The sequence below is a fragment of the Girardinichthys multiradiatus genome, chromosome 22 (genome assembly GCF_021462225.1).
Source record: "Girardinichthys multiradiatus isolate DD_20200921_A chromosome 22, DD_fGirMul_XY1, whole genome shotgun sequence".
In the NCBI taxonomy this organism is placed as follows: Eukaryota; Metazoa; Chordata; class Actinopteri; order Cyprinodontiformes; family Goodeidae; genus Girardinichthys; species Girardinichthys multiradiatus.
In genome coordinates, this window is record NC_061814.1 from 39,141,708 (window position 1) to 39,163,858 (window position 22,151).

Below are 22,151 nucleotides of genomic sequence, written 5' to 3' on the forward strand. Positions count from 1 at the left end.
TGAAAGACAGACTCAAAGAAATCACATTCAAGCTGTTGAGTTGTTCTATTTCTATATTTATTTTACCTTTTAACGTACAAGATATATACTGATCTACATTGGTCTGTAATAACTCCCTTTTACTGCTCCAGAGTCACGTTCTGTAGCCTCCCCTCCAGATGCATTTTATATGAGGGCACTGTTAGCAAGAATCTCTTCTTTAAAACAAGACATAATAGTGGGGCAGCATCACTCGGCTTTTATGGGTAGATATTTAAATAGTTTAATAACTTATTATATCTATTAGTATGTACATTGTTTTAATTTTCAAGCATGGAAGAGTAAATGAACATTGAACATACGAACACCAAATCCTGTGCAGTACACTAGTGGGATCCAAATCAATCAGACATTCTTCAAAAACTGCTAAATGTTCCATTGATCAGATCTGATTGGTAACTGGCAGATGAAATATTTAAAAAAATCTCAAAATATTTTCCCATCAATCAAATGAATTAAAATTGAAAATACTGACTTTTTTGGGGGGTGAAAATGCTTAAAAGCTGGTTCTGTGTTTTAGGTTTATTAAAAATCAGATAGAAGCTAGTTGTATGCTGTGTCTGACTCCTGGTATAAATATTTATGTGGAAGTTGGTGTTGAGACACTTCTCTGAGTAATGCAAGTCATAAAATATGGTGCTTACTGCAAAAACAGATATTTTTTAAAACAGATTTTATCCCTGTGCTGCCTTTCCACTTTTCAGTAAAATTTCTAACGTACAACTACTTAAACGTTTAATTGTTGTGTGTGTATGTGGATTGGATGTTTAAAAATTAGTGACGAAAATGACATAGAGGCCCAGCGCAGGCCAAGTATCACTCTCTGTGCTGTAAACCACATGGCTAAATTTGTTTCTGTTGATTTTCTACATTTGTCTCATTTAATCCTCACAATGACAAAGAGGAAAGGGTAAACAGTGTCAAAGAAACACAAAATTGTTTTAGTAGAATCTTTTGCCTAGCACTGCTTTACTCATTTCAAGCTATTCTTTTTAATTTGGGATGTTGTTAATGCTGACATTATCCCCAACTACTGGCAAAACATGGGTATGAAAGTTTTGATAGTAATCTAAAAGGATATGTAGCTGTGGAGTTTACATCCATATAAAACAGATGCAAACATATATGTTCAAAATATATCCTGAATCAAGCAGGGGCCTGAGAACAATAAAGTATCTTACTGAAACGTGAATGCAGGGAGAATATATCTGTACATTTACAGGTTTTGTCTGCATCCAGGAGGGTTTGAAAATCATCAGGGGCCAGAAGGAGGCCAACAGACACCAGAACGGAACGTTTGTCTGTACTCTGATGTGGCGGCATGTCCCTGACCTGAAAAAGAAAAGAAAGAGTTGGAAATCAGCTTTAATTTGTAGTCAGCTAGTTTTCCTACTATCGCCTGGGCATCAACTCTTATACCCAGCAGAATTAACGCTATTAGGCCCTTTAATTTACACTTGATAAATATCACCTTCTGTAATGAGCTATATAATGAAACAGATGAAGAGGAAACCTGCTGCATAAGCATAGCAGCTCTGTCCTCGGGACAGGCAGATGTTTGGTAGAAGGTCCGTCTGAGCTGCAGGAGCTGGAAAGTTGACGACAGGCGATCTTGGTGTGTCCCGTTGTCCAGCAGCAGGGCTTTCTGAAGGTGGGTCAGAGATGCTTCCACATCTCCCTCTTCCTCTTCTATTACTGCCAGCTCTAAGTAGACTTCACACCGCACCTCCAGCAACATACTGTACAAACATTTTAGCAAAGGTTTATTTCTTGCGGAACTAGAAAATGTGCGGTTTTGCTTTTCAAAACACCCCAAATCATTAAAAAGAAAAATCAGATGTGTTTTCTTGTAATTAATCAATTATCAATAAAAACAAACAACAGAGAGGACATTTCCACTGAAGTGAAAACCATATTTTACAATTCTTCTAAATTGCATAGGATAGAATAGTTTTTTTTAGAGAGACACTAAAGAACTGTCTATGAAAGGATCATCGTTTTCTTCAACACATGATCCGATGTGACAGTACCACAGACAGACTTGAAGATTTTTCTTGGACAGGCATAGAAGAAAAACTTAAAAGTTGTGAAAGGATTTCTTCTGAACAACTCTTTCTCTGGACTAGCTAAGACATACAAGAAACTCCTATTTGGTGGTAAATCTATGTATATTTTAGCTAAAAACAAGATCCAAATGCAAAATGTTTAAAGTGTAAAGTACATGAAAAACATTGATATTGACATTGATTTAAATTCATTTAGGCTGGAGGGAGCCCAGTTTGTTGGGTTATCTGTCAAAGAGATGGGTTACGGTGACACGGGTAGATGTTAATTGAAGAGAAGACAAAACAGTGCATTAACTCAGTATTAAATATCATGGTCACAACAAGTAAAAAATCTTTAACATCTCAAAAAGATGTAACATTTTCAAATGTTGACACTTCAATAAAATACAGAAACTCAAAAATCAGGAGAAACTCCAACACACACACATTATCCCCCACAAGTTGTGGAAGCCCTGGTTAAGATGAGTAAAAAGCCTTAAAATGAATGAATCTTTTACTGCAGTCACATAATTTCACACAGGGTAAAGCATTTTTCAGTTTACACTTTCAGATGATCAGTGTGTCTGGAACGTTTGGTTAGTAACCTCTGATGTCTAGTTGCCCTGGGAGAAAAATGGAAATGACTGCAGTAAATAGAAATCATCTTGGGGTCTCAATAAAAACTATTATAAACTATCTGAATGCCAACCACCCATTCACGAGGCATTTAATGAAATAAGCCTTTTCACTCCTACTATCACAAATGTAAACGTGGAGTTCACTACACTCTACTGGAAGTTTAACTAGAACCAGGTGCTTCAGTCAGGTCAAAATGAGAAGTTTTCAGAAAATCAAATCAAATGGATGAATAGATTAAATGAATGAAAGCACCTGTGGAAGACCCGTGATGCTGTGGGCAAGTTTCTTTTCCAAAGGCCCTAGGAACCTTGTTGTAGTGCATGGCATCATGAAATCTCTAAAATACCCGGACATTTTAAACACAAATCTGGTAAGAGGGATGTGTGTTGATCTATATAAGTCAGGAAATGTTCACAAGAAAATAGCTACTCACCTAAACTTGCTCCTATTTACAGTCAGAGGAGTTAATGAACTTTTAGAAATAACTGGGACAATGAGCCAAGTTTATATTTCTACCATGCACAGGGATCAAGATGGTAAGGATGGGTAAAAAATATCCAAACTCACTGTTAAGGAACTGTAGCAATGTGTGGCATATTGAGGTCACCTTGTTTCCATAACTAAAATTGATTGTAAGGCTTTTCACACATTTTTACCAAGTTTTACTAATAGCTGTAAAGGGTACTGTGGTTGTGACTGACAGTGAATTGGAGAAGGATTAAAAACCTTTGCATGTCTTCCAGAACTTGGGCCAACTTGAGCAGAGGCGTCTTGATGCGTTTCCTGAGGTTGTGCTGCAGGAGCGGCAGGCAAAAGTTCCACTGGGTAACACATACAGCCTGTACAGCCTGGGGGGCCCCTTCCCTCACTGCTACCTGCAGCCACTGATCCAGCTTGTCTATCTCCTTCAGGCGAGCCTGTGGGATAACACCTGCACATTGAGAATTTCTCTGCTGGCAATGACAGCACAGCACTTCCATCATTTGGCAACTAAATCTGGATTAAATTGTGCTGAATATGCTAAATGAGACTAATTCGAATAAGGTCAGTTCTCTAAAAAGGAAAAATGGACACACAGAGCTAACTCCACACTTATTGGCCCCCTTGGTAGTGATGTGTAAAATGCAGTGAATTAATTCATCTTTTGCTGCAGCAGTGCAATCCGACAATAAAAGAATTTAGAAAAAAACAACCTTGACTACATTTATGCAGTGAGGAGAAAATTCTACTTCAATAGTTATTTTATGCAACGTCACCAGTGCAAAACCCATTGGCACCCTGTTTTTACTATGTACAATCACCTTTGAAATGGAAGAGCACATAGTCTTCTCCTATAACATTTGACAAGGTTAGAACCCACAGAGAGAGCGATCCTTGACCATTCCTCCTGGCACAATCTCTCCAGATGTTCTGTAATAGATCAGCTCACAGTAGTGTAATCTTATGCACACAGGTTTCCTTTAGGCTTGGGAACTGAGATGGCCATGGAGAAGGGTTGATTTTGTTTCTGCTGAACCGTTTCCGTTTGGCCTTATGTTTTGAATCCTAGTCCAGCACAAAGACTCCATGTTAACCAAATTTTAATTTGCAGTCCAAAAGATTTTATTTAACATGTCATGGCATTTTATGATGCCATGCGCTCAAACAAAGTTCATGGCTTTTGGAAGAGAAACAGACTCACAACTTCAAGATCTCCCAACATACCTATCAAACAGCATTTGTTACTTTTCCCTATAATCCCCCTTTCACACCTGAAAGCTAAAAAGCTCAATTAGTCTTATCAGATCAAAGCACATGGCTCCAGTTAAGGACCCAGCAATATTCAACATAGTCCTCTTGTTTGTTTGTGACGGTAAAACAGATGAGGCTTTTTCCTGGCATCCGCCTGAAAGAGCTGGTTGACATGTGGGTAGCACCTAATGTTGTTGTTGTTATGGAGACTGGGTGACTAACAGTAAGCTTTGGGGATTTTTTTTACCTTCCTCTTCATTCAACATCCTCTTCATGGTGTGTGGTGGCAAGATAAATATGGGTCCTCCTCATCCAGCCTAGGGATCAGTAGATAAACAAAATGTGCCTCTGTAGTACTTCTGTATTACATCTGTTGTAGATATTGATAACTGGCTTTTTAAATCCATATAAGGAAACCTTTCACCAGTGCCACGATAATTAGACATCAAAACTCAAATGTACCTAAATATAATTTTTTGTAATCTGTGCAAACTTTTGTTTGATCAAAGCATTGAGGAACATTTAAATAGTAATCTATTACTTCCTTCAACACAGAAGTGGTTCAGCAGACAAAAAATTAACCTTCTTCCATGGCCACCTCAGACTCCAGACCTAAATCCTATAGAAAAACTGTGGGGGGAGATGAAGAGAAAAGACCATAAGAGAAAAGCCAGGATTCTAGACGATCTAGAGACATTGTCCAAGGAAGAACGTTCGAAGGTCCCTCTTGCTATCTGCTTTAACCTTGTAAAAAGAGCTGTGCTATCGGAAAAAAGGGGTTGAAATAACTGTAGCATTTTGCCCTGCTAATAAAGCACTCAAATTAATAGTTGATTTTTTCCATTTTCAGGGAGAGAATAAGATACTGCAACAAAAAACATTTACAGCTTTTTACACATTTTTACCAGAATTCCTGTAAGTATGGAGGAAGCTGAAATGGGCAGACATAAGCTGGTTGTAAGAATCTTAGGATTCACTTCTTACAAATAAAGAAATAGGTCCTCAAGACACTTTGTCATTTGCATACAATAAGTGGTGAAAATCCATGGATAATAACTGCAGTATATGATTTAGCACCTCCACACTGGCTTTGGAGTAGTCATTCAGCTTTGCCTCTGTTTTCAGAAGGTTCATTTCACAGTTGACACATTCCATTATTATGCGCTGGCCAATATTCTAAACAGACAGAAGGGTCTATTAGCAGGAGTTAGTGTTCAGCAGTGCACAAAGCATAAGATGGGAAATCTAAAATTACTATTAACATTTTTGCCAATAAAGGAACATGTTTATGCAGTGAAAAACATAAAATAACAGCACATATTTCTATTAAATAAATTCCACTATAATCAAAGTAATAAAGTGATCTCTTTTTTTTTTTTTTTTTTCAAGTTCAAATAGTTTATCCCATCCATTTTTAAGGGCCTTCCTTGGGCCTGAATATAAATCCATGAATACATTTACTTGTCTCTCCCTGATATGTACAGTTACAAAAGCTGTTTCTCCTGCCTGAGGTTTTAAGATGAATACTGGACACTTACAACCTCTCCCGCCAACCTCAGCTGTTTCAAACAGTCAGCAGCCACTTTCTGATGCTTCACTTGCAAGGACAGCAGAGCCAACTCCAGCAGGAAAGCAACTCTGCAAATCCCGGAATACAAAAAACACATAAAAAAAACATCATTTCCACAATTTACAACACTTGAAAAAAGTAATCAGCCATGCTCGTCCTCCAGGGGGTGGATTTCTGGTAGCTGGAGGTTTAAAAACATTGCTAATAAAGGAGATTTAATGGGACACTTTGGGTCACAAACCTGTCACAAAGCTGGATGTGTGTTGGACTCTGTGGATAGCTAGAATTCACAGGCGCACCAGTCACTTCGGAAGAATCCACAAGGAGAGAGAAAATCTCCTTCAACTTCACAGAAATCTCCTCTGTCAAAATGTTCTCATTTAGCTCCATCCACCTGCTGCAAACATGAGGACAACTGGTCTGTGTACATTGTCACACATAAACAGAATATAGGCATTTAAGACCGTGCAAGTTTCTGTATTTTCTCTCACCCTGTAATATACTCACACCATACAGTGTATGAACCTAAGGCAAATACATACTATATGGTGCGCAGACTAAGTAAAGCTGTCGATGTTTACTGCTGAAATCAAGAGCCATAAGGCGCTTTGACATGCTGAGTACATGCCATCAGAGAAGGAGTGGGGGTTGGGTTATACACCACACTGTGGCACTTCAGATGATGGGCTCCTATGCCTTTAATTTATGCAATCATCAGGCTAAAATTTAAGCTGTGAGCCAAATTAATATCCTTCTGTTTAAGAGAAGAGTTTACCAGCACAGCTTTCAAGACTGAGGGGCCAAGATACATGACTCCAGCTATTTTGATATGGGTGAGTTTTCCACTGATTATAGAAAAGAAATCCCCACTGTTTGTAGGTTTTCAGTGCAAAATACTGTCAAACCTATGGTGCACCAGCCAGTGAGGCAGACTCTACAGGGTTCCAGAACAGTTTGGAAAGTTATTTTCAGCAGTTTTCAAGTCTGGAAAATTTTTTGAAAAATACAATAAAAAGTAAATAAAATCCATTTGTCCTTTCTTCTTTCCTTCATTGCTTCCTTCCTTACTTGTCCCCTTATGTCTTCTCACCTAGTATTTTCCCTTGCTTCTTTCTGTCTTTTGCTTCCTTACATTGTTGCTTTCCTCCTGTACTTCCTTGTGTTCTTCCTTTCTCCATTTTTTCAGGTTTCATATGTAAATATGTATCTCATTACCATCACAGAGTCCTGCGCATCAGTTTTTAGTGGTCAAATTTGTTTAGCGTTTAATAGCGTTGAATTAAAAAGATAAAATGCTGAGAAATACGTGGCTCTGGCTTGTAGTGCAATTTGTATTTATCTGGTCACTAACTAAAGCAATTAGCAAATCCCCCAGTTTTTTTCCAGCAGGTTGGGAGTTACAAAGCATATTAAAATGCAGCTTTGGACCATCAACTAAACTTAGCTCTATAGTTTGGTAGGAACATTCTCAGAACAACAAATATGTAATCAAAAATAAAGCACAATCCTTGTCTGGCTGCTAATCATTATCAGAAATAAATTTTTTATGTATACATCTGCAGTACAACCTATTTATTTTCTCTCACAAAAGGAAATGAGCTTTTGTGGAGGTAGCATTAAAAACCTATCAAACAAAACAGTAACAAATGTTCTTTAAAAATGAGCGAAGCTATTCTTACTTCTTTAACTGTTGGATTTTGTAAATCACTTCGAAGGTGGGACACTGTCTGCTGGTTTCAAGAAGCACATCATTCTTTGACAGATTGTGTTGGACCTAAAGAGAAGAAGACATTCCTTATATATACATCTACTATCTATCTATCTATCTATCTATCTATCTATCTATCTATCTATCTATCTATCTATCTATCTATCTATCTATCTATCTATCTATCTATCTATCTATCTATCTATCTATCTATCTATCTATCTATCTATCTATCTATCTATCTATCTATCTATCTATCTATCTATCTATCTATCTATCTATCTATCTATCTATCTATCTATCTATCTATCTATCTATCTATCTATCTATCTATCTATCTATCTATCTATCTATCTATCTATCTATCTATCTATCTAGATATAGATATATATACCTATATAATTAAATTTAGTGTTTCTTCTGGTTAAAATAGAACATCATTCATGTTACAGCACACACTCACACACTTCACCTCTAGTGAAGAAGCAGTGAAAATAAATCATCTAACACCTTAGCGCTGGTGGTCACTTATGATGTGTTTTATTTACCTGAGGTGGGTTTTCGGATTTGGGAATAAAATCACCGACTAGACCATGTTTTAGTTCCAAGTTCTTAAGGCAGCTTGATCTGCTGACTGATGTGACCCGGCTAACTACCATTAACAACAACAGGCAACTACAATTCCTCTTTAGTGAACATGTTGCTACAACCAAACACTGTAGAAACATGTTAACTACAGGAGGTTGAATAGCATACCTTGTGTGAAAGTTTAAATGAAATGCAAGTGTTCAAAAGTACAAATGAACAGGTTTTACTTCAGCTATCACTAAACTTTAGATACACGGCAACCATATTGAATTTTGAGGTAAGGATTGGTGAGAAAACTTTAGAGAAAACATTCCCACTCTGAATTAGAACCTCTGGGACTCCTTGTGTTAGTTTTTCCAACCTCCAGCTGTGAAAATTTTACTTCAAAGTAAAAATGGAATGCATAGATGCACAAGCTTCATTTAAAAGTAGAGCCAATAAAAGGAATATTTTTTTCTCTTTTTCCAAAGTGCAAGTCCAATATTGCATAAACGAAAGAATGAGGATTCAAAATTCTGATTGGCTGTTTCTCTTCCAAAGCTTCTGAGAACCTTGTTAGGTTGCATGGGATCATGGACTCGTTTAAACACCAGGACACGTTAAATACAAATTTCCCTTTCAGAAATCTTAGTCCTCATGCCCAAATCCTATAGAAAACCTGTTAAGTGAGCTGAATTTATTTTTAAATTAATTAATCGTAATTAAATTATTAATTAATCTTACATTTTCCCTTGAATTATGTAATAAAATTAAATGTTGGGATAGATTAATTTATTATAAGACTTTTTACACATCTTTACCAGGGGTGTAAATAAATATGAAGGGCACTGTTTTTAATCTCTGAAGTTTTAACTTAAAAGCTGCACATGCAGTAATCTGCTTACTTGTAATGTATAAAGTCTTGGATAGAGATGTGGAGCATGTGACTTGATGAAGTTTTCTGTAACTCTGGCCGAACCTGCAGCATCCTCCATTTGTCCTGAATCCACAAGGCATTTAACCAACTGTCTGCATGGAAAACAGAGAGCAAACCTCATAATAATATGAGTCTTCTAAAATCCTAATATGATTTTGCCAAGTTGTTTCTCAGGTTTGACAAAAAGAGAACAAGAAAACACAATAGTTAGTCACACAATCTGCTGATGCGTCTTGATCAAGCTAGTGTGTTGTATAAGAGCATTTTCATATCCTTGCAATGCTGTTGTTCACGGACGGAACATTTTATCCCCTGAACAAAGACGAAACATACATTTGGACCTGAGGCATAAAAGGAAAACATGATTTCACAACTTGCATCAGAACAGATTGTCCTCTTCATAAATAGAAATGACAACCAAGTACAGTAACTAGGGATGCCAGAAGGCTGAGCCAGTTAAACAGCTTGGTGTGTCATCTTAATAAATAGTACATGAGTGTGGTCAGATTCAAAAGCAGACAAATCGGTGAAGTAAAAGTCACTTGCATCATGAGCTCTGCCCTCCAGCTGTAATCCTGGTCTGCCACCTCCTCCAAACTTTTCACCACCTGCTTTAGGGAGGGGACCAGCTGGAGACATCGTCCCGGCTGCAGGAGAAGACGTACTGTCTGAAAGTATAGCACTGAAGTATTGAACACCAAGAAGTGAGTACTGTAAGACACAAAGCATATGCAGAAAAAATAAACACAAAGCAATGAATTATTCATATGACACACTTGCCACAGATTTCATCTCTTAGTACAACTCAATTCAGTGAATGCATTAATGACCGCCCAATGAGCTACAGAGGAGCAGACCCAAGGAACTCTGTGTGAAATCTGAGACTCTTGGAACTTAAGGAGTTGTTCTGGTTTGAGGGCTTCTAATTTATCCACTGGAGAGTGTGTGGGACATTAGTATGAGTTGGATATATTTGATATATATTCCCTTTGTTGTTAATTGGTAATGCTCATTCAGTCCGTTCATTGACAGGTTATGAGATAATTAGCAAAGAGCTCCAGCAGCGGTTGCTCACAGAGGCTGAACAGAGTCTGCAAAAAGTCTTTCACAGAAACCTACAAGGGAACGAATCAATTACAACTTCTACTCTTAAATTTAGTTTAATCACCCACTCTGCTCACAGTTTCCTCCAGTTTGAATTGAGAGGAATAAGTTCTACAAAATAGTGCAGTATTGTGCTTCAACAATTTACAAATTAAACCTCCAGAGAGATTGTTCATGAGCAGCACATTGAATCTTTGCTGCACACAGAAAAAATGTTTTCCTGCCTTAACACAACAAATTGGTCAACCTACCTGACCCTGAAACAACTAGCCCAGACATTTCTGAGAGGTTGTGTACCTTGGTTCTTTCTTTGACATTTCAACTGCTTTCAGAAAATACATCACAGCCTCCTTAATATCTTCCTGAAACATAAAATAATTGCAAAACAGGGAAAAGAAACTGTCATATAACAATAAATAGAAAAATAAGTACATTAGAGGTGTCCAACTCTGATCCTTAATGGCCAGTGTCCTGCATGTCTCAGATGTGTCCCTGCTCCAACACAGCTGATTAAAACGGCTGAATTACCTACTCAGTACACCAACAGGTTTTGGAGAGGATATCCGCTATTCATTGGATTCCAGTATGTCAAACGAAGGGACATCCAAAACCTGCAGGACACGTGTCCTTGAGGACTGACAGTGGACACCAGTGTAGTAGAAAAACAAATTATTCAAAGGAAAACACTACAATGTTTTAAAATGAAGTAAAATGAGGTTGGATAAAAGTTCTTTAAAGGTGAAAAAAAAAACAGGCTTTTATTTATGATGTCCCAGTCCAATTCCCAGTATCAGCTTGTCGTCCCTATTGAGGGCATTTTTAAATTTATGACAGTCATAGCAAAGTGCTAAGTTTTCTTTGGTTGGACAACAGATACACATGTAAGCACATTGATAAATAATAAGCAATTATCAATAAGTCATATCAAAGCAGAGAGTAATAATGCTAATATTAGCCTTGCCACTTCAGCAAACATCATCAGCAGGGTGCGTGTTGTGTCTTTAGAATCATAAGGATGCTCTGCGTAAATTTTTGTTGGGACAAAATATCAATCGCTGTTGAGAAAAACAGATACTGTAGCATTCTGAACATCACTTGTGTGCAACGTAAAACTGATCAGGTATCAATTATCTTTACTGGCTCACTTTAAGGTTACGGAGTTTTTAAGCATACAAATGGAATTAAACATCCTACTAGGACTCAGTATTATCCAATGCCTATTCATAAATGATTTGGATCTGTACTTGGGACCAACCATTTTGATCAGGACCTCCTTCTTATAAATCTGTTCTATTGTCAGTTGAATAATTGATATACCTCTACAAAATGCATCTATTCTACTCTGGAATGAAATCCCTAACATATACAAAACATACAAACTAAATCCTGTAAAAGATGTGTTTGATTTACTGTCCTCACCACACTCCTAGCAGGAGACGCTAGCAGAGACTTCAGCTGGCCCTGGCACAGGAGAGCTCGACACAAAAACTGGTCACTCTGCGGATTCCCTTCAAAGTACATCTTTAGACATTCAGAGCTCATCTCCACACGCCCCAGCTGAAAAAACACAAAGAGAAAAAAAAAAACTAAATGAGGAAATACCAAAAACGTGAACATTATATGCATTTAGGAAACAGTGAACCCCAGAAAGCATTGTTTAAACTTTAGAGTGTAGAACTATTCACTGGAGTTCAGTCAAGAGAGATTATCAAATATTACAGTAATATGAATTTCATACTGTAAGCCTTTGTAAATTTGCGGTTTTATTTACACATTTTCTGCTAAAAAAGTCTGTAAAAGATTTTTGTGAGAAACAGACGAGTGTTAAAGTTATTCTCAGGGAAAATTACAAATATTCTACTGCAGTCCAATTGTGGATCTTTGTTTATTTAGAGTCAAGTCAATTGCAGTTTGGCAGAAAACGTATTTGTTGATGTATGATATATGAAGAAAAAATATTACAGAACATTCTTGTTTTTCTTTTTTGGAATATTTTCCCTTTACTCAGAAACAGTTACGTTCTCATAGCGCTATATTTAACCCTAATAGGTATGTTTAATTTACATGGCATTTTATCTGTTAGAGTAATATTTATTATTGGCAGACATCAGCATTGGGGTCCCTCAACGCTGTACTCTGAGTCTGGCTCTTTACTCCGTCTAGATAAATATTTACACCCCTTCTCAAAATTTCAAAACCATTACTGAATATTTAAATGATACAATAATATTGGATTTTATTCATTAAAAATATCTTTATGATTCAAAAAGAGACTCCCAGACACTTTGGATATGATCAGAACTGTAAATGGGGCTTGGAACTTGTATCAATCGAACCTAGTTAATGTACATCATTTATTTACTCTAAAAATAAAGCTCTATTTTTATAAATGAACCATAAATGATTTAGAAAATCCTGATTGTATTATTCTAACTTTGTTCATCTTCGAATTTTAAGCTATCTCATTGTAGCAGAGGTGTACCTTTAGCTTTACTTAATTTGTAGTCAGATGCAAACCTTTCCGCCGTGCTTGCAGCATCATGTCTTATGTGATATTTCAGTAGTTATGAACCCTTCACAACATAAAAACACTCCTGATAGCACTTTACAGGAAACTTCAGAGCTGGCACACTGCACACAATTACAATATATTTACTATACGACTTGTAGTTTTTAGCACACCTTAAAATAAATACTAATCTTCAAATACTTAAAGACTACTCATGATAAGTGTTACCCTAATAGGGTTTAGATCAGACTGTTTGCTGGTCAATCAAACACAGTGATATCTTGGTCATTAAACCAGGTATTTGTACTTTTGGAAGTGTGGGCATATGCCAAGTCCTGCTGGAAAAAAAAATGAATATGAACAGAGGACTTAGAACCACTGAGCAAAGTTCGAGCCATTTTATCTCCTTAGCTTAGGTAAGACTCTTCTGATGTCTTTGGTTCAGGAGTAGCTTAACACAAGGAGAGCAACCGTTGTAGCCCATGTTCTGGATACATCAGTATATTGTGGCACTTGCTCTTGAAACAGTGACTCCATACCTTGTGAATCTCCACCAAACTCTGGCACAGGCTTTTTTACAATTCACTCATGACTATGGTAATTCCTGTTGTTTTTCCACTTTATTTTTACTACACTTTCGCCTTCCACTCAACTTTCCATTAATGAGCGTGGATACAGCACTCTGTGATCGGCCAGCACCTTTAGTAATGACCTTTAGGGGTTTACCCTCCTTTTGGAGTGGATCAACACCTTTCTGTGCGCCAAAAAAACTGTTAATTCAATTAACTGTGAAGGCCATAACATTGTTTTAAAATAACATTTCTGTATTACAAACCCTTTTTTAATTGTTTTTGCGTAATATTCAAATTTTCTGAGACACTGAATGTTCAGTCTTTATAAGCTGTAAGCCATAGTCATCAAAATTGAAGAAACAATGCTTAAGATATATTGCTCTGTTTGTAATACATCTAGTGTATTTATATATTTCACTTTTTCGAATTTAGTACCTGATGACCTTCAGAGGAACTTTCAGATGAGCTTATGTTTTGTGCCAACTAAAGTTGAACTGCTGAGGTAAACCTCACTTTAGCTGGTAGAAAATACTTCACCTGCAGAGCATTTTCCGCACAAATGACATATAACTCTGGGGGAATGCGTAGGAATGGTCCGCCGGCCCCAGCTGCCTTTATGCCTTTAATCAAACTGTAGGCGGACTGCAGAGCTCCGAAGTCTGAAAATGTGAAATAAACACGGTGAACTTATATTAACAACTTTCCACACCTTTTCATATTAACATGACACACCTTGGTTCTCCTTTGCTTTCGCTAGATGCTCGCGAATGTCCAACTCCATCATATGTGCAGAAAGCATACATTAACAGGCTAATTTAGCATGACCGTCTAAACGTTTATCGAACGAAACACGAACAGTTAATTTTAATGATACACCGTTAAGACTTTAAAGTAACTACACGTTTCTCTTAAAAAAGGTGAAACAATAAAAGTTTTAGCGAAAACAATAAACCATGTTCTTAGTTTTTCACTAAGTACTTGAACAAATGATCAACTTTTGGACTTAACGATTGCTTTCAGCATGACACGTCGCCTTCCTCGCGTTGTTGTTCTGGAAGCGTTGCTAAGCAACCACAAACCAAGCTTAAAGTACGGGATGTGCAAAGGACAAAAATGTTTCAAACATTGCTTTAGCACGTTGGACATGACTGTAATGGCGAGCTTAAATATGAAATGAATGTATGACAAGTCGTAGTTTGTTGCCAGAGAAGTGTTACTTAGCAACCACTGACGAGCTTCACCTACGGAATACGAAAAGGTTTCAAACACACACATACAGGGGTTGGACAATGAAACTGAAACACCTGGTTTTAGACCACAGTAATTTATTAGTATGGTGTAGGGCCTCCTTTTGCAGCCAATACAGCATCAATTCGTCTTGGGAATGACATATACAAGTCCTGCACAGTGGTCATTCTTCTTGCAGGATAGTGGCCAGGTCACTACATGATACTGGTGGAGGAAAACGTTTCCTGACTCGCTCCTCCAAAACACCCCAAAGTGGCTCAATAATATTTAGATCTGGTGACTGTGCAGGCCATGGGAGATGTTCAACTTCACTTTCATGTTCATCAAACCAATCTTTCACCAGTCTTGCTGTGTGTATTGGTGCATTGTCATCCTGATACACAGCACCGTCTTCAGGACACGATGTTTGAACCATTGGATGCACATGGTCATCAAGAATGGTTCGGTAGTCCTTGGCAGTGACGTGCCCATCTAGCACAAGTATTGGGCCAAGGGAATTCCATGATATGGCAGCCCAAACCATCACTGATCCACCCCCATGCTTCACTCTGGGCATGCAACAGTCTGGGTGGTACGCTTCTTTGGGGCTTCTCCACACCGGATGTGGGGAAAACAGTAAAGGCGGACTCATCAGAGAACAATACATGTTTTACATTGTCCATAGCCCAAGATTTGCACTCCTTGCACCATTGAAACCAACGTTTGGCATTGGCATGAGTGACCAAAGGTTTGGCTATAGCAGCCCGGCCGTGTATATTGACCCTGTGGAGCTCCCGACGGACAGTTCTGGTGGAAACAGGAGAGTTGAGGTGCACATTTAATTCTGCCGTGATTTGGGCAGCCGTGGTTTTATGTTTTTTGGATACAATCCGGGTTAGCACCCAAACATCCCTTTCAGACAGCTTCCTCTTGCGTCCACAGTTAATCCTGTTGGATGTGGTTCGTCCTTCTTGGTGGTATGCTGACATTACCCTGGATACCGTGGCTCTTGATACATCACAAAGGCTTGCTGTCTTGGTCACAGATGCGCCAGCAAGACGTGCACCAACAATTTGTCCTTTTTTGAACTCTGGTATGTCACCCATAATGTTGTGTGCATTTCAATATTTTGAGTAAAACTGTGCTCTTACCCTGCTAATTGAACTTTCACACTCTGCTCTTACTGGTCCAATGTGCAATCAATGAAGACTGGTTACCAGGCTGGTCCAATTTAGCCATGAAACCTCCCACACTAAAATGACAGGTGTTTCAGTTTCATTGTCCAACCCCTGTACATCTCTCTTTCTCTCTATTTCTCTCTCTCTATATATATAACTGTTAACCCGTATCCCCATTTCAAATAAGCAGAAGACGATGGATGGATGATTGATAGAAAGCCCTGTGATCTGCCTTTTGAATTACTAGAGCAATAGAAATAATCTTGCTGCATTATACTATTCATTTTGTTTTAGTGCTTCAAATAAACTTTGGAGTGCATAAATAAACTGATTAGATAATAATGGGCATCATTTTCTCACATTCTGGGTTTTTATTAAAAAAAACACAGTTAAACAATAAATAACCTATATGGTGAGGAAAAGAGAAGCAAACAAATAAAAGGAAGATGTATTGGCAAAGATTCTCTTCATGTAATTTAAGTGCGTCTTCACTTTAAATTGCATCATTGGAAATCAAGCCACACAGTGTGCAAATATAATTTACTTGGTCAAACCACATTCTGCTGCTGATGTGACAGGGGACAAGCGGACCCTGCTGCTGTAATGGACTTTAGATTCCTAGTTTAGGTTCTAATTGACAGTCATGTGTTACCTGACAATATTTCAAAGCAGTATAGAAATATCCTCAGTGGCCTTCAAGCTAATTTATTAAGCAGTTAATTGTGCAATCTGTTTTAAATTACACACAAACAGAAGGTTTTTTTTCATCTGCTATTTGAGCTGTTATAAATTAATCTCTATTGTGAAATATTGCAAGCAAATGTAACTCTTACTGTATACCCCAGCCATTGACTTGTAAAGGAAAACACAGCCAACACAAGTCAATGCTCCTTTCCTCACAGATTGCGCAACAGTTATAACAGATATTGGTCAAATACCCAAATTAAATACAGATTTTTGCATCATTGAATCACCTCTGTTTTCTTCCTTTCTTTTAATCATTTTTACATTGTGTCTTCAAATTGTTAAGTAAAACAAAATCCAAAATTGCAACATAGCAGAAACTGATAGCATGTTTGATTTTTTTTCTTGTCATTAATACATCAACCTGTTATTCAAGGGATGAACATTAGAGGGAAAAACAAATGGTGTAATTGTTTTCTGCAGGCCAGCAAAAGGCTGTGTCTATAGGTAAAGGCTCTGCTGCCCAACCAAGCACACTGCTAGAGTTGCCAACCGTCCCTTGAAAAACGGAATTGTCCCATATTTACAATAAAAAGTACGCGTCCTGTATTGAGCTGAAACGGGACGCACGTAGTCCCGTATTATTAGGTGGATCAAAAATCTTCACTAAAATGTCAATAGAATTAATAAATGATGGGGTGCTTTATATTTAACATTACGGTAAATTCATTACCATCCATATCCTGTTCTGTAACCAATGAGCTGACAGAATATTTTGGCTCATCTCATTGGCCAGCAGGTACTGTTGCTACGGATAGATACAGGTGTTACATAGATACAGGTTAGGTGTAATTTATCATGGAGTTGGCAACCTTACACACCGCATTCTGTGTGTCCTCTTTGGGTCAGCTAACCAACTAAGTCCGCCAAGTAACAATGTTAAACTTATCTTTTTTGAACACAAAAAAGCTAACAAAACATAATTGTAGCACATGGGTCTTAAAAAAATACAGTTAGCTTGTAGGATGATGCTAATAGAAGTTAGCATGGTCACAATTGGTCACAAAACCAGTTTTCCGACTTTAAACTAATATACGTTCAACTCAGGTGTACCGTCATTTCCAAATCCAGGTTCCAAATTCATTGCAATTTGAAAATAGTGTGTTAGACAGGCAATATCCTAGATTTCCATCAGAAAATTGAATAATTCAGTTCATAATACACTAACCAAGCAATTTTGGAGACACAGATGGTGCCCTATAGTTATGAATAACACCCTGGATGTTGTTTTTTTGTCAAACACTATTTTACTGTACAGTACAGATCTGGTGCTGTAAATTGCTGTAGCATAAACTATATCATATATTGCTTTATTCCCACACCTTTGAACTTATAAATAAATTCTAAAAAAGTCTATTGAGACCAGTCTTTAAATGTTTAATGTCAAAGTATTCAGTGAAAAGGCTCACTGAGAACCTTTATTTATTTTTTTTAAGGTAAATAACATGTATTTGAGAGGATTTGTATAATAGTTCAGAAAATTACAGCTGTGGCATTTTACTGTGAACAATTCCCATTTTAATTTACTGGCACTGGAGCAGCTCCAGGAGTGGCTCGTGTTCACAAAGAGAGACTTAACTGTCTTGGATTACACACAAATACCAAGCTAATTTAATTTAAGGAACTGAAGAGCGAGTCGAAGTTTAGGCAAATGAATGAGCGTTAAGCCATAGCTGAGTAGCAGATTTCTATTTAGCCCATTATTGAACACTATTTTCCTTAATTGCAGAATGTTGGTGTCTTATGTACATTAGGATAAGAAATTTAAACAGTATGTCGAGATGATACCCAAGCTGCATCTCTTATCTCTGGAACAGTGCACATACACTAGCCACATTTAATAAGGATGTTACCACAATTGAAATGACATTAGTCTGTTGCTTTTTACAGAAGTTAGACAAAGAATCCCAAGAGGATACAGCATCTGAGTTTCAGAAGAACATGAGAATAAGGTAAGATCCATCAGCACTTATTTGTTTGCTGCTTAAGTGGATTATTAGAACTCTATAAAAACTGGAAAGATTTATTAGAACATACACTGCCTGGTAAATCCATTTTACAGAATCTATTTAGTATATTACTCTGCCCAATGTTTGACAGAATACATTTGACCTTCATATTCTTTGGAAACCAACTTCAGATCATCTCAGAGTGGTTGTCATTTCATACATATTCTCGCTTGTTTGCATACAGGTAGCCCTAAATGCATGCACTCATTCATTATGGATCAAAGCCACAGTGTGCGGTAATCTTGTATGCTTTATATCTACCCCGCCAGCTCTCACCCCACCCCTAGCCACCCAATTGGACAGCTTTGAAACCCCCCCAGAACATCAATGAAACCCCCCACAACACCAGTGTATGCTTAAGATGTTAAATCGGTACGATCTAATAAAATATTGATAATCTCTCAAACTGTTATTAATATTTGAATAGTTTGTGCATGCAATACCCGCATGTAAGCATAGGAGCCAAACAGCAATGAAATAAAGTCAGATGATACAGATTTCCTGTTTAAATGCATACTCGTAAAACTGCTGCAATTTATAGTTGAATGTATGTAAGCAAACGTATGATACTGCTTTAGAAATGTTTGTTTACCAGTGAAAAAAATGTGTAAATATATATTTAGGTATTGATTGCACAGTGAATAGTCCACACTTTAAAAACAGATTGACTTACAAGTTGACATATCAGAGGATGACTGGCGTAGGAGATGTGCTTTGGCTCAAACTCAAAGAATAAACACTCATTCTAAACTATTGCAATATAAGTGACTAACTAAACAGTACAATACTACAGACAAATTAAATTGCTTTAACTCAGACATTCCAGACACATGCATCAAATGTGGAGTTCAGAAGGGATCATTGTATGTGCGAATGCCTTAAAGTAAAAGATTTCTGGGAAAAAAAATCTGAACGTTTTAAGCCAAGTTATTGGGGAAACTATACCTTTTGATCCTGTAATCTGCATTTTGAATGTTTATGCTGACATAATTGCTTTGTCTAAAAATACAAAAATCGTGTTGAACATTGTTTTTTTTGGAGGCCAAGCGTTGTATTGCCAGAGCATTGAAGCCTAAAGAAATGTGTGGACTGTCACAATGGCTAAAGGCACCAACATTGAGCTTGGCAGTGGAAAAAATCATATATGTCACAAAAAATAAACTCGATGCATTCTGGGACATTTCAGTCTTCTACACATTTTTTTAAACTCAACCTCCATAAAGATGATGAGAATGTATAAGAATATGCAACGTGTAGTGATGGTAATGTCTGAGTCTGAGTGAAAACTATAATATAGAACACAACGGCATGCATATGTGTATTAAATATTTTATTATGATCAGAATTTTACTCTGCAGGACTCCTTTCATCAAAAGGAAGTACTGAGATATTCAAACCTGCATATGAGCAAAGTATGTAAAATAGAGAGCTAGACCACCGGACGTATTTAGTTTTTAAACAATTTGACTCTTAAAAATATAAACAGACGGACATAATACAACCTTTTAGTGTACTGTGATAAAGGCCCTAATAATAAATAAAGCAGCCTGGATATTCTGTACTTACATAGAAGGTGAAGTTAGACCATTCATAACAGCAGAGTTGCATCAAACTTTAAGCTGGAACTGCAGACAATAAAACCAAAATGAGTTGTTGAAACATATGACCGTAGTGTCACCATGAGAAAATATAACGCCTACTGATACTGCCAACTGACCACCACACTTTAAGTTAAAACTCTTAAATTCTTGTGCATTTATGTTTTGTGTTACTTATACACATTTTCTTCTTTCCCACTTCTTTTTATAGTCTCAGTCTATTCTCTCTTTCACCTTGTTTTCTCATCCTCCCTGTGTTGACTGTAGCTCAGTGTGTCTTGTTATTTCTGTCTCCTTCCCATCTGATCTATCATTTTCCTTCCAGAGGCAAGACTTCAGTTAATATACATTTAACTACAGTACATCATAACATCATTAATAACTCTTAAACTGGGTTCTTGTAAAATTCAACATATGTTCTATACCAAACAACTATATGTTGACAATATAAAATTATAGTATTTTTGCTATTGTACTCTTTTTAACTTAGTTGGGTAACAGTCCACTACTTCTGGCTGCTTAAAATGCACTACCCATTTTGCTATCCTTGTATTTAAAAAAAATTATTATTCAGTCAATAGCACAGCATAACAAGAGTAATTTGAGAGAAAGTGAGACATCGAGAGCCTGTGCAGGCCGTGTTATAAGGATTTTAGTTTTAGTCTTGGTCGCGTTTCTTTTACTAGTCCCATGCTTCCACGTGACAGGGGCGCTTTGATTGGTCAATACATACATTAACTAATAAAAACTATAATCTATCAGGAATTATGTGAGGGAGCTACTTTTATTTCAAAATTCTCAGCTTATTTACAGCTATTTTTATTTTTCAGTGCAAATAAATAAAAGCCAACTCCTGACCACTGCTTGTTATTCTCATACTTTCTGTTTTTGTGTTGACGAGGCAGTGTGTGCTCCATCAGCCTCCATGTGGGACAGTGATAGAGGGTCACATCATTCAAACTTACACCATATTTTTTACAGTTTTACAAAATCAGGTAGTGCAGCTTTAATATATAAATGTATTCAGAGACACAGACATACATTATTTATACATTTATTCAGAGACACTGACATACGTTATTTATTCAATGAACTGATAAGACAAGAAGTTTAAAATTCACCCACTACTATCTAATCAAGTTCTTAGGAATTACTCTTTAAAAATGTCTTGTAAGAATGCAAAGATATAACATATTTTATAAAATTATCCCATTAAATTAAAACACACAAAACCTACATTATTAGTTGAGAAGAGAAACTTTGACAGAGAAATGTGATATAGTCTACATAACGGTTTATTGGTGACAGGCTGCTTCATTCTAACCGCAAAAACATTCATTTTTGAGGTGGGGGCAGCGTTTTTCCTAGTGATGATACATGAAATCCAGATAGATGCTGGGGGGCACACACATTTTATTACCATATGGCTACTTTAATTTCATCACAATGTGAGGGTGAGGGAGAACCATCTGGGAGATTTAAATGCCTTGATTAATAACACTACTTTCAGTTTTGACCATTTATTAAATATTCTTTTGTTTGTCTTGCTGTTGTATTGTTAAACAGAAAAGAATTAATTAAAGCAGAAATAAAAGCTTTTAAAACAACTACAATTGAGGTAAAAACAAAATGGAAATATCTATATTGGGTTCCTATTCGACACGAGAGGATTCAGGGCTTCACCAGTCATGGAGAAGATCAAATATAGCCCAGGAAATATGAAATAGTATTGGATGTGTATGTTATTATATCACAAATAATCCCAACAACAATTTTATAAGATCAACCTTTAGGCCTACATTGATACACAATCTGACAGAATAATGATAAACAGGGGTGTTTTCATCCCCTATGTAAATCTGTTTGTCAGATGTAATATTTTCTTAAATAAACTCAGAAAAGTAAAAATTAAATTAAAAATGTGTTTTATGTTTTGTCATTATGTTTTTGAACAGTTTTTGTAGTACTTCTACT

At 36.9% G+C, this 22,151-nt stretch overlaps 1 protein-coding gene across 4 annotated transcripts in view; it reads right to left on the reverse strand.

The window, feature by feature from the left end:
• LOC124858663 (cilia- and flagella-associated protein 46) overlaps window positions 1-14,483 on the reverse strand; it is an 80,748-nt gene extending 66,265 nt beyond the window's left edge. For 2 of the 4 annotated variants that reach the window (XM_047350786.1, XM_047350785.1), the window contains exons 1-13: window positions 14,154-14,483; window positions 13,959-14,080; window positions 11,760-11,897; window positions 10,638-10,702; window positions 9,783-9,947; window positions 9,205-9,328; window positions 7,704-7,798; window positions 6,266-6,421; window positions 5,993-6,092; window positions 5,532-5,630; window positions 3,450-3,640; window positions 1,553-1,778; window positions 1,221-1,371 (exon numbers count right to left, since the gene is read on the reverse strand). In XM_047350786.1, the coding sequence (XP_047206742.1) occupies window positions 1,221-1,371; window positions 1,553-1,778; window positions 3,450-3,640; window positions 5,532-5,630; window positions 5,993-6,092; window positions 6,266-6,421; window positions 7,704-7,798; window positions 9,205-9,328; window positions 9,783-9,947; window positions 10,638-10,702; window positions 11,760-11,897; window positions 13,959-14,080; window positions 14,154-14,220 (1,699 nt within the window). In that variant the 5' untranslated portion in view covers window positions 14,221-14,483. The remainder of the gene's footprint in view (window positions 1-1,220; window positions 1,372-1,552; window positions 1,779-3,449; window positions 3,641-5,531; window positions 5,631-5,992; window positions 6,093-6,265; window positions 6,422-7,703; window positions 7,799-9,204; window positions 9,329-9,782; window positions 9,948-10,637; window positions 10,703-11,759; window positions 11,898-13,958; window positions 14,081-14,153) is intronic. The other 2 variants (XM_047350787.1, XM_047350788.1) reach the window with 2 other exon arrangements.
• Window positions 14,484-22,151: the final 7,668 nt, after the last annotated feature.